A 13247-nucleotide genomic window follows, 5' to 3' on the forward strand; every position below is an offset into this window, starting at 1 on the left:
AAAAATGGAAAATGCAAATGTGGCTGTTAATTTGCATAATATTTAGCAAAACTGAATCTAATACAGGTTATGATATGGTAAAAGCCAGCATGAAATCAAAAAGAAAGTTTTTCAGGACAAAGTATCTTTCCATGTCTTGAACTTCAGGTTGACAGGTCTGCTGGCTGTGGTGGGGCCCTAGGGATGTATGCAAAGACAAATTGGAGATACATATAGAGAGAGATAAGAGAATTCAGAAAATCCTTTACAGTTCCACATCACACAACCAGCAGATGGGCTTCTTGATCTTATTATTGAAAGTGTAATGTCTAATTTTTTGTTCTGTGGAAAGTCATAATTTTAAATGCAGGAATGGGCCTGTGAAGAATTGGCCCAGTTTTGAAGAGGCTTGCTCTTTTTTTTCTTTCAGAGAAGATTAAAATCATTTCATATCCTGTTTTCATTTGCTCTTCCAGGGAACACTTTGTCTAAGAAGCTTTCTTCTTTTCTTGCAGTCCTCATTCCATCCCAGATCGCCTGCGGATCAGAGTGAACAGGATTAATTTACAAGAATACGAGGGGCTACATTATGACAAGGAAAAACTCCGGGAAGCCTGTAAGTTGGAAGAAGCCAGATTGTAGCTGCTTTTTATAGAACATTCTGCATAAATCATCATATATTGACCAAAAAACCCCCAAACTCCCACCCCAAAAATAACAACCAAAAACCCTAACAGAGAGTCAAGCACACGTTTTTGGATGAGTCATGTAGAATGTGCATTCATCTATCTGTGTATAGGTACATATGTATTCCATCTATATAGTCTCTATAAAGATAATCTATAGAGATTCCACCTGCTTTCTTACTTATCTGTACCTTTGCAAGATGAATTTATTTATTGTGAAACAAGTGTTTTTCACGTTAGTTTTTATTCATGTCTTTCTGTTGGTTCTGCTGAGTTTCGAATGCATGAAACAGTTCCAGATTTTATGATTATGATTAGCATCAAATTTCAAACTGAGTGGGGGCCCATAATTTGTTTGTCATTGAGAATGTGCACTGACCTTGAATATGGTGCTTGCACAGGTGCATTTATCTTGAGGAGCAAATCTGGCTTCCCCAGACCCTTACTCTTTAACAGCCTTTGATTTTCCATATAAGAGAATAATCAGTGTTTTGTTTCCTCATGTAATGGTTTAATTGCCATGTTCAGAGGTAAATCAAAAGCAGACAGCAGTTGCTTTGGCAAAATTGATGATGAAAATCTGCACTTAAAAATGGAGTTCCTTTCCTTGGTAACACACAGAGTCATTAATCAGTGAGGGACAGGGCTGCTTTTGATAACAATTTAATAGTCTTGTTCATGCATCTAGCTCATTATTCATATTAAATTACAAGCATGACTGTTTGTTGTGCAACAGAGCTTCAGTTCCCACTGTGATACAGAGCACTCTGGTAATTACAGGATGACAATTCTTTTAATTGGTTTGCTTATCTTATTGTTTAAGAAAGTTAAACTGTTTCCATTTCACTCTTCTAGGCCTACCCCTCCTTATACTCCCAGTTCACCATCTCTGCTTACAACAAAAGAATTGAAATGGCTTAAATTTTAATATAGATCCCGACAGCCTTTACTAAAGTTTCTGTTAGTGGATTTTGATCATTGTTAAAGCAAGTTAAAGCAAACAAAGCCTTTATCACTAGAGTGAAAAGAATACTAACAGAATGAAGATTGTGCTTCACTAGAGGGCAATTTGCTTCAAGCTTAAATTAGGAGTGTGGCCTTAAGTAGACTTCAGGCCACACTGAATACATATCTCTCCAACACTGTCAGAAATAGTCTGGTTCATTTGATGATCCTTCCTATGGTTTCCCATCTGAGGAGAACTATTCTCAGCCATCCTTAGAGTGGATGTAAATTATCTCAGTATGTAGTTAGTATATATTATGTCCTTAAGAACCATTACATGTTCTGACATGAAATATAAAATTTCTTACATTTTTTCACTGTAGTGGCAAATGTGTATTTATGTTATGTGACCTGCCAAAAGTCATAATGATAACATTATAAAAGTATTTCAATGGCTGACCTACCTCCTCTGAAATTTGGTTTTAGGTTTTATACACATTTGATCACTTACTGAGTGTGTGCTTAAGAGGTTATCATTAAAAAAACAGATATTTTTCTGTCAAAAGTTAAAATGATTGCTTTTGAGCATTGGCAGGTTATTTGCAATAAAACTCTATCTCTTTCAAGTGACTGCATGGCCAGCTTGATAACGTAATATAGCTGGACTGGAGTATTCTCCCCAGGCATTTTTCACCAATTTGTTTTTCCTACCAGTCCTCTTTGAGCTGTCTCAGTAATGCTTGTGCATTACTGTTTTTACATTAGAGTATGCGAAAGCAAGTAATATCCCCCTTACCCTAAAAGAATTCAGAAAAGATACCTCACCTTATCCTTCACAGTTACTAGTTATGTCCTGTATGAGGACTGGTAGTCATCAGCCCACTTCTCTGAACATACAACTTAAGTTTCTCCCATGAGAATTGTCCAGCCTGTAGTTTTCAGGAGGCTGATCTTGTTTTGAGGACTTTTGTGTAGTGCTAATTATGACTGAAGAAAATCAGGCATGGGTAAAGAAGTGCTCCCTAAACAGTCAGAAACCAAACTGTTTAAATATTCTAGCTGGTTCCTGGGATTCCGTGAAGTTAAAAATGGAAAATCCTTGATTTTCACTGACTAGAGACTTAACATCTGAGTTTTGCTGTGACTTGGTGCAAGCTGCTTGCATCCTTTCTAAAAGGTGCATGGTTACTAGGGGATGACATAGCTTGTGTTTTTATGAGGAAGCTGAAAAATCATGAAAAATCTTCCTTTTAACAAGTGTAGATAGCCATTTTATTTCTGACAGAGAAAATCGGATAAATTTTAAATGTTTTTCTAGTGACAGGTCTATGGATTGGTGCTGCCTGGCTTTATCATATGCTAGACACTTACATGAAATAAACCTGCTATGTCCTCATCATCAAATCATTTCATTGAGCATTGGCACTAAAAATTACTTGGTTAAAGGGGGAAAAGGGAAGTGCTGAGAGAGGAGAAATGACTCTTTACCAAAGAAAGGGATGAGTGTGTAGGTGTGTGGAGGAGGTGTTTGTACAAACAAAATTCAAGGGCACTGGTACTGGAAAAGTTGTTTCTTGAAAGTTGTGTTGGGGAATTGTGTCTACAAGGCCTGTTGCTGAGGAGACACCGGTTTCCTTCAGCACAACTGTAGCTTTCGTGTGTGTCTCACTAGATGCTTGCAAGAGACTCAGTTTAGATACTTGGTTAGGCTTTGGCAGAATACTCACGACTGAATTCCAGAATACTATGCTTAAAATATACATCCTCTGTCCACAAGGATTAAAAACACTCCCTAAATAATCTGAGAACCAAATCAGAATCTCTCAGCAATCTGAACAGGAAAAGGAAGCCAGTTATTAACGAGTTATCCCTGAAGGAAATATAACAAAGAAGCTATTATGGTTTTTGCCTGTTACATGTCTCTGTAATAGATTTTTGAAAGCTTTGACCTCGGTGTACTAATCTGGATTATTTTAACTCACAATAAATACATTTCACTCCCCTTGTTTTCTTGAAATACTGATTTGAATCTATTCACTATTTCACCTAAAATTACACTTCCTGACATATAACAGTTTGTCATACAAACAATTCCATGACGATTAATCTTCACTCTGCTGGAGGTAGACACCTCATTTTGAAAGCCTCCAGAGCAATTAAAGAATGTCATTTTGTCCTCTGAAGGGCATGACTGTCCTTAACTCACTCTCCTTCTCTTGTTTTCTACTTTTCTTGTCAATGCAGCTGGCATTTAACCAAGATGCTGTTTCTGAATTGTCCCTATCTTCCCTTGTTCCTTCTTCTCTCCTTCATTCTTTCTTCTGTCAGCATCTCACTATTGTCTGTAGGATGATTGATGATGGTACAGAGGCTGCTTATTGATCCTTCAGTGAGGAGGAATGAATGCTTCCATTTTAAGAAAGGGATATATATTGACTTTTTATTTGTGTTGTAATGTTCTTCACTGCAAATGTAGTTACCGTCTTTGACACCTTGCTATACATGTTCCAAACACTTGCCACCCTAGTCATAAGCTTTGCCACCTCTGCCAAATATGAGGGTTGTACATTACATGACCATAACCAACATTATCCTGTTCAAAAAATGAAATGGCCTGATGAAAGCCAAACCTCTCAGTATAATTGTCTGAATATTTTAGAATTCTCTACCAAGAATTTACTTGGTCCTTCACATTCCTAATATCAGTGGAAACCCCTCAGGAAAATGGCATTCTTCTAACATCTTCAGTAGTGAGAATCCTTTATTTGCTGCATTAAACATTTACAACCCAATGTCTAATCTCTCCAGTCCCCTGAGGTAAATCAGACTCAGAATGGGTTTTCTTGGCATTCACATCTACCTTAATGCTCTATCTCAAGGCTGTTTTGTTTAGGATTTGAGTGGGTTAATGTGGTGTTAAGATCACAAATTGAATCCTTTCATAATAACAAATGGGGAAGTTAATTGAATTTTATTTTTTCTTCATTGTGCCATGCACAGTATATTCAGGCTTCCTTCATTTATGTCCCCAATACTATTAAAGAGTTCACTAACTTTAGGTATTCAACATAATGGGCAGTTAATAGGTGGAAGATTTGTTTGTTGTTTATAAATTCCATAGCTAATTTCATGAGAACTTAGAAAATCACTATTAATCCTGCAGTTAATTAGAACACCATGTTAGCCATGCTGCTGCATCTACCCAACTCTCCTCCTGCTGATACTCCATTTTGATTAGTGTTGCTAGGAACAAAAAGCTTTCTGCAGAACTGGTTCAGAATATGAAGTAACTGTCTCCCCATCTCATTTCCTGGGATTCTTGCACTGCTGCTCATCACTGCAGTGTTAGGGTCTGTATCCACAGCTGCCTGGACAAAGTTGTTTTTCATCATTCAGGAAGCACAAAGGAACTGGGAGCCGGGTGCAAGTGGTTAAAAGAGCAGGTGTCTCAGGAAAGAATTATCTGGCACTTGAATGCTGTGGCTTGGCTCATTATCTGACACTATCCCTTATTTTTGGCATATTCCCATGTGTGGCTTTATCCATATATGCACAGGCATGGACAGTGTGTGGGTGTATGGAAAGTTGCTCAGTAGTGCTTGTGCTCTCAATGTAATTGTTTGCCCTCCCACCTCTCACCTGACATGTCCAGCAATCAGTGTCCACATCCTCCTCCACACAGCATTGTTCAGCAAATACAGAAGCTCCTTTATTCCTGTATGGAAGCATCCACAGTGTTATTAAATGGCATGCATATTGACTTTGTCTTTAACTGATTTATCATAAATTAACTCATTTTACCACTCTTGCACTGTATTGCCCTATTTTTAGAATGAAAAACAACCCCATAATTTCAACCCCATTATCAAGCAAGTATTTGCCTTTGTTTTCAAACAGCAACTGTTGTAAAGAACTTTGAAAGTCTTGACTGTGTGGTGCATTTTATTAACTTACTGTGGTTTATGAAAAAAGGTGGCTGGAAATATTTTCCTTGCTGAAAGCCAATTTGATCTTGCAAAAAAACCCCCAACCAACCCATAAAAAACCGATAACAAATCCAAAGCAAAAAAAAAAACAACAAACAAACCCCAACTTCAGAAAGCAACACTTTAGCATATACTATAGTGCTATCTAGTGATGACTGTAAAGGTTTTGCACAGGGCATGAACCATATGGAATGGAGTCCTTTGCGATCCCCCTTACGCACCTTACCCCTTTAGCCATTAACCCCAAAAGCCAATTCACAATTTCCAGACAGTTAAGGCAGAACATTTCTTTTCCAGGACCAAGTCACAGAGCCCAGCATTTCAGAATTTAATTAGACATAATTTAATTAGAACTGTGAATCACTACTTTTTTCTTCATTAGATGAGACCCATAAATATCACCACTAATATGTCTATTTCATATTAGGTTTTTTCTTTTTAGATATTTTGATGGGTTTCTTCAGAATTCTAAATGTTCCTGAGATCTTTTGGACTGTCAGGAATGGTGATAGTTAAGGTTTTCAGTTCTATGTTATCTGCATTTTTTCATCAGGTCAAAGCTTTAACCCCTATTAAGTGCATAGAAGAGAGACAAAGCCTGTGGTGACAGTTTATGAGCCAATGGTGTAGCTCCCTCACGCTCTGTAGCTATTGGTGGTGTAGCTGTGTCTGCTGCAATTCACTTTTTAGTGCTATAAATGAATTTAACTAACACTTCTTTCAGTAAGGGCTGCAAAGGGATCTGCTGAATTGAAGCTAGATAGCCATTAAGAACTTTCTGCAAAGAGTTTATGGGTCTTCTGTCAGAGCAGCTTAAGCAATAATAAACACTAAGCAAGGACAATCAGTCTGTAACCCAGAGCACTGGAGCACATGAAGCAAACCTCATGGTTGACCCTTGCTTGCCTCTCAGTTCTGTAAAGAAAGAATCTGCAAGGTCACAGTGAAGGCTCTTCCCACCTGGCCTTCCTGAAAATGTGCAGGGAGATTGTCATCACTATTGGATGTCAGTGTTTCAGGAGACGTGCATGTTCTTTCATTCTTCCTGCCTATTCCTTCTTTATGTCCTTGTTTCTCCGTCCAGCATGTTTTCCCTGCTTCTGGTGTTCCTGGGTTCATAGCTGTTCTGCTGTTCAATTTGCTTTCTAAACATAATACTGGCAAGGTTGTTGAGCCCTGCACGGGTCTCTGAGGTCTGCATGAACTTGGCTGCTGTAGGTTCTTCTCGGGTCTTCTCCCTGAATCCACTGAACTCCTCTTTGTACTTCTAGCCTTGGTGGACCGGAAAAACAGGAGCTGTGTTCCCCAGTACCTCTTAGCATTGTCTTGTTCTCTTACCAGAATGAAGAGCTTCTTGGTATTTAAGTCTCTATTCCTCTTAATCAACTTCTTTTCAACAGCAGGAAAGGCAGCAGCACAGTTGTGTTTTGTATTTATCTCAGAAACCTTGGTGATTTTATGTTGCTGCTCATTATCCAGTTATCAAAATTGTTTATGAGTTGGTATCCTGTTCTCCTTCTGGAATAATTCATGTGAGGATTTAAATATCATTCCTGATGATCCCATAAATTTTGGGGCATTATTTGATTAAAGACCCTCCAGGGAGGAAAAAAAAAGAACTTCCTTCAGTGATTCAATTTTACAAAATCAGGTACTCAAGAGTTTTCACTTGTTTTCTTTTTATTTAATGAGATCTTAGTAGGTAGCTCTCTTGGTTCTTTCTTGTGGACTCACATTCTCTATTTTTCTTTTTGTGGATTTGTTTTGGACTCTTTTTGGCTGCAAGAACAGAATGACTGTGGAAACCTAAATTATCCTGTTACTAAAAATTTTGTCCTCACCTGAAGGGAATTCTTTGCTGTATTTTTACAAGCTATCTTTTTTTTTCTTCTGACTAAATATGGAAATGTGTCAATTTGGTGTGTAGATGGAATAAGACCTGTTTTGATTTGAAAGCAGCCCTGTTTCAAAATAACATGGTGTTGGTCAGTTTCCCCTGAAATCAGGCTTTAACTTTCATTCCTTTAAATATGAAGACTCAAATGAAAAATTCCAAAAATTAAATATCACTCTTACTTCAAGGTATATGGGCACCCCTCTAAACTCTTGTTCTGAGGAATGGTCCTTTCTTTGCAGTTAATATTTGATGTTGACTTCAGAAAATTTAACTGAATGTGAAACCATGAAAGATGGTTGAAAGCTGAAATATTTGATAATTATAAATGGGTGAAACTAATGATGCATAATATGCTTTTAAATAACTGTTTGTGAGGACATTAAAAAACAAAGTCAAAGCCCATTGCAAATCTGTTAAATTCAAGGAACTTAGCTAAAGAGGTTTTTCTTTGTTTTTGATTTTTCAGCCATTCCCCTTGGAATTATAGTTGTACGAGGAGACTGTGACTTGGAGACTTGTCGTATGTACATTGACCGTCTACAAGAGGTGAGGCTTTTGTGAATTCAGATGTCACTTGCTAATCTATTATGTGCTTCTTTCAGTTCTGAGTGCAGAGGTCTAATAGTTGCAACAACCGTATATCAAGACCGTTGCAATTTGCCTACCACTGAAACCGAAATTCTAGAATTAAGATATGACGAGAAAAGTACTGAAAAATATTTCCTAAGCAGGAAATGAAAAATCATACTGATTCCTTTTAAATGATGACGTGGATGGGTGTGTTTAAGTCTCCTTGATTAAGAATAGAATGCCAGGACTTTCCACACACCTTGCTGAAATTGCTTAAGTTATGGATTAGGAAAGCATGTTATGTAATGATAAGTATTGTGGTATTTGAGTGGGTCCCGTTATGCAATTATCATTCCCTAATACTGTCATGGAGTAGTCTGAGAAACCACTAAGCCCTACAAATATCAATTAGATATTTTTAAGTCTAACAGATGTATGTTCATGCAGCTAAATGCTCTTATTGTCTTGACCACCTTGCCTTATGGAAAGTTCATTCTACAGTCCAGTCTGGGGAACAGAGACTCCAAATGTCTCATTACTCAACTCATTTTAAGTGTTTATGCTTTTAGGGATAAAACTAATGGATTTTCATTAACATACTGTCTCTGATTTTTTTATTTTTTTTATTTTTTAATCTCTTAGTGATATGCTTCAATAACATTTAATTTACTTAGGAACTATGAATCTCATCCCTTCCATTCAACTGTTTGGGAGCCATCAACTTTCCATTGGTTTTAGGGGTCTGCATTTGCAGTCTGAATATGACCTTTAGTATCTCACTTAAGACTTTCACTTCTTTGCATTTCTGGACATTCAGACCTGAGGTGTGAGTGTTATTATCAGGCATAAAAATATATTGTAAAGTGCATAAGGTGCATACCATGAGGTAAAGTGTAAGATACATATTTGAAATATGTGGTATGGAAAATTAGAATGAAATAATTGTGATGATGTTCTCATCAGGTTACGAATGTGAACTCATACTGAGCTCAGGCGGTTCAATGGACAGTATTAGGTGGTGAATAGTTGTACAAACCTGGAGGAAGCACAGCTAGAAGTTCTGGTTGAATTATCCATAGCTTTTGTGGAGGAACTATGTTTCTCTAACCTTGTGCAGTTTGTGTGCTGGGGGTTTTTTTGTTGTAATTTTGTGCGCGCGTGTGTGTGTGTGTGTGTGTGTGTGTGTGTATGAGCCTAATTTGGCTCAGACTCATTTGCAGGGAATAGAAGTGCCAAAGTTTACTGTGCTCTGCCAACTTGTATGCTGCTGAAGGGTAATGCTCTGTAGACCAGGCTCCTTGGTTGGCTTGGTTATGAGCTGCAAGTATTTGACAAAATCTCTATTAAAATAAATTAGACTCAGGAACCCTGCTAAATATCAGGATCATTCTGTATGACCTCCTTGGAATGAGGTCGTCTTAGAACAGGGAGAACTACCAGTGGTTTTCTTTGGTGCATTAATCACTCAGAAATATTTGCAAAAAAGGCTTAGATTTTTTTAACGTATTTTCATTTTTTTTGCTGATATTCTAAATTTAGATAGTTTTCATGGAACAAAGAGATTTTTATCACAGTAAAGATCCATTAACATAATCTCTATATTTTTGAAACTTGTTTTTTTGACCAAATACCTAGAAATCTAAACTTTAAGTCAGCTTTCCATGACTGTTCTAGGCTGTTTGTTTTATATGCTTAAAACGGGTGGGAAATACTGTCAAAATGATTTGTGTTTGCAACACTTCGGATAGTAGAACTGCAAACAGTTCTTGTTGCTTTGATCTTTTTCATCACGGCTGTGTCTTTCATCCTTCTGCTAGGACCTACAGTCGGTAACTTCTACTACACAGAGAGTTCATTACCAGGTAAGATAAGCTTTCCTTTTAGTATCAGAACAAAAAAGAGTCTTGGCAATGGGAACTGCACTCTGCATTTGAACCCACATGTTCTTGGATTAAATATATGTGAGATGAATTTCTGATTATCATTTACTGTTTAATCTTGGAGGTTCATTCTGATTTCTCTTGGACAATCCTTTTTCTTGCAAGCCTTATGAAATCACCTTTAAAACTAGCACAGCATGATGATGCAAGTGATCTTGCAATAGCAGTACCTTGCTTACTGAAGTGAATGAGAGAATGTGTCCTGTAGGACAAATGACAAAAGTGAAACTGTTTCTCTGTCTGAGAAACTAAACAATAACATGCTATGTTGCATAGCTTTAGTGATAAAGTCTATCACTGAGAAAAAAAAAGGTGTTTTAGCAGGCCTAGCTTCTTAATAATTCTGCACGTGAGTCACCTACCTTTAGCATAATTTTCTGTGTAATTTTTTGTGCCATCCTGGGCACAAAGGTGTTTTCTGCATGAGACAAACAAGTTTTAGGTGACTAGTTTTTGAAATTGGTCTCTGCGCATTTTATAACTTTATTCTGCAATTTATGCAATACAGAATTTGCCTTTATGGTTGGAAGTATTGTTGCATATTTCTCTCACTAAAGTAATTCATTGCAGAGTGCTTAAAATGGAAGTAAACTAGCTCAGACTAACTCTGCTGACTACTGAAAAGATATTAACACAGCGACTTGGCACAAACCATGGTCAGCTGACAGAGTGCTTAAGATGACAAGCTTGCATGGTGTTAATAGTGTTTTTCTTAGATTTAACAATGTAAGTCTTGTTGGATCAGCAGGAAGGAGTTCACTGAGAAAGCATGCAGAGATCCAGTGACAGGAACCAATTGTGGTGAAATTGCAGAGAATTTCTTGGGTGTTAATGATTACTTGGGTGATACAGAATTCCAGATTCAAGAGGATGCCTGTAGATGAGCTGACTGCAGACATTATGAGAAAATGCCATTTGGCATGTTTTCCTGGACTTTCTGGCTTCTTATCAATTCTTGGTTTGTTTCTTCATTTCCCTGTGTAATGTTAACCTCATATTTTTGACAGTTCCATCAATCATTGCCCTGGAACTGGGTTTTAGAGCAATGTTATTGTCCTAGCAAATTGACTAGTAAACCAGCATGTATGATACTGTTCCACTCATTATAAATTAACCTAAGTGGCTGCTGACTGTTCCATGTGTAGGAAACTGCCTGAGGTAAAATGAAAAACTAAATCTGTTTATATGGTGAGGTCCAAAAGAGAGTATGAAATGTTGAAAATTGGCTCCATACTTGGCTGTAACCCTTACAGTTATAGCAGTATATAAATTAGCTGCCTAGCCATCTTTAGTGCACAGCAGTGTGAAATCCATAACATATCATCCATTTTTTATGATGCTGCATTTTGAATGCGCCCCTCTCTGTGTTTTGCCTTCAGTACTTGTTTGTCCTGGTTTCTTCAAACATTGTTTTTTTTCTCTGTGGGTCATTTCTGCAAACTGTCTTGTTAGGTTAATTTGAGGTTTGTTCCTTGTTGGTATCCCTCTACATATTACAGAAATGGGAAAAAGCAGGGGATAAAGGGCATGAATAAGATGCTTGAAGTGATGGAACGGTCTTCATACCTCACTAATAAGGTGTCATGGGGACTTTTAGGTCTCGTAAATGCAGCTCAAAACATGGGAAGTCAGCAGAAATATTAGTAAGCCCAGGTGCAAATGAGAAAAATTATACTAGATTTGTTTCTCATTCTGTTTTGTTTCTCTAATGAGTTTAATGCTCATAAAATATCCTTCTCATGGGCCTGACACTTTGCAAGCTAGTTGTGCAGTTGAACTGTAATGAAGTCTTAGAAGGAGGATATCACAATATGCAATTTTTTATTTGAATTTACGTTTACCAGCATTCTTCTTTTTCCCAGTATTATGTACTCTGTTTTTTACCTCATTTTTGCTCTTTGTATAAAATACTTTTTAGTACACACCATTATTGGATGTTTTCTTCCTTTTGTTCTTTGTGTAGCAGTCCTCTTCTTTCCACACAGAGTGGACTAAATATTAAGATACATAAAATTGTGCATGTAGGTACATAGATGTTAGCAAATCTAATGGATTTCAGTGATCTTTGATTCTCTGACGTACACCTCAGTTGCAATACAAGCAAACCTGAGCATCCCCCAGCTCCATTAGTCCTTCTTAGAGAAAGAAAGGGTGTATTTTAAATATGATTCTATGAAACCACTGAGATGTGTTATTTGGTCCCCATGTGCAGATATAGTTTCCTTTATGGAATGTTATTCTGTCATTGTCTCCATCTCTCTTGCAATGCACAGAGGCTGAAGACATGAGAGCAAGGTTTATGGAATCAAGTAAAATTCTCCCTGTTGCTTCTACTTTTTCTTTTCCTGCCATGTGACTTGGTATACTAATTTGTAGTCTGTCATCTGAAAGAGGAGTAAAGTTTAATCTTGAGCAAATATGCGCCTGAATTTACACCTGTTGCAGATGTGTTGATTGTATTGTTTAATATGTAAATAAAGATAGAATCTGTCTCTATACAAATTCTGTGCATGTGCCCAAGATCGATGCTGTTGTGTTTTGTCTTGTGCAAATATATTTGGGTTTAAATGTTATATCCCAGTGGCTTTAGGAAGTTGACTGACCATCCACTGGCATCATGGAGCACAGCCATGACTACCCGCTGCTTTCTTGAGGGCCCTTTTGCCTCTCCAGCTCAGTGAGAGCTAAAAATGCACGGGGTAGCCTGTTTGAATCCTTGATGAGTACAGGTCAGGAAGGAGGTCACTCCAGTCATTTCATTTTGTTTCTGAAGTAACATTTGTCAGCTCTCCAGGAGCCAATCCTTTTAGCCAGAGTGGGAACATGTCAATGTAGGATGTCTATTTGTTTGACCAGTGGTGGTGTTCAGACCTGCACTCTCTATATTGTGGGTGCAGGAAATAACGTACTTTTTCACCCCAATATGCATTTGGGACAGAGAAGAGACAGGCAAAGTGGGGAATTGCTTTAAGTGGCAGATTAGGAGAGGAGGGAAAGTGTAAAAATACTCATCTGGAATAAAGGAAGGTGACAGATACTCTCAGACACATCATGTGACTCCTGGGGATCATCCTGTGCAGTGCTAAGAGTTGAACTCAATGAATCCTTGCGGTCCCTTCCAATTTAACATGTTCTGTGATTCTGTAACAGCACATAAGGAACAAACACAGTAATTGGAGTTTGTGGCTGCTATTTAATACTGATGTGTGTCTTTCAACTCTTTCATCTCCCTCTCTTCCTGTGT

The 13247-nt window shown here is 37.6% G+C and overlaps 1 protein-coding gene across 4 annotated transcripts in view; it reads left to right on the forward strand.

The window, feature by feature from the left end:
* Positions 1 to 13247, forward strand: part of DGKI (diacylglycerol kinase iota) — a 207017-nt gene that overhangs the window by 136679 nt on the left and 57091 nt on the right. For all 4 annotated transcript variants that reach the window (XM_071551159.1, XM_071551160.1, XM_071551161.1 and 1 more), the window contains 3 exons: positions 495 to 595; positions 7960 to 8039; positions 9881 to 9925. In XM_071551159.1, the coding sequence (XP_071407260.1) occupies positions 495 to 595; positions 7960 to 8039; positions 9881 to 9925 (226 nt within the window). The remainder of the gene's footprint in view (positions 1 to 494; positions 596 to 7959; positions 8040 to 9880; positions 9926 to 13247) is intronic.

Source organism: Pithys albifrons, chromosome 3 (assembly GCF_047495875.1).
Source record: "Pithys albifrons albifrons isolate INPA30051 chromosome 3, PitAlb_v1, whole genome shotgun sequence".
Taxonomy (NCBI): Eukaryota; Metazoa; Chordata; class Aves; order Passeriformes; family Thamnophilidae; genus Pithys; species Pithys albifrons.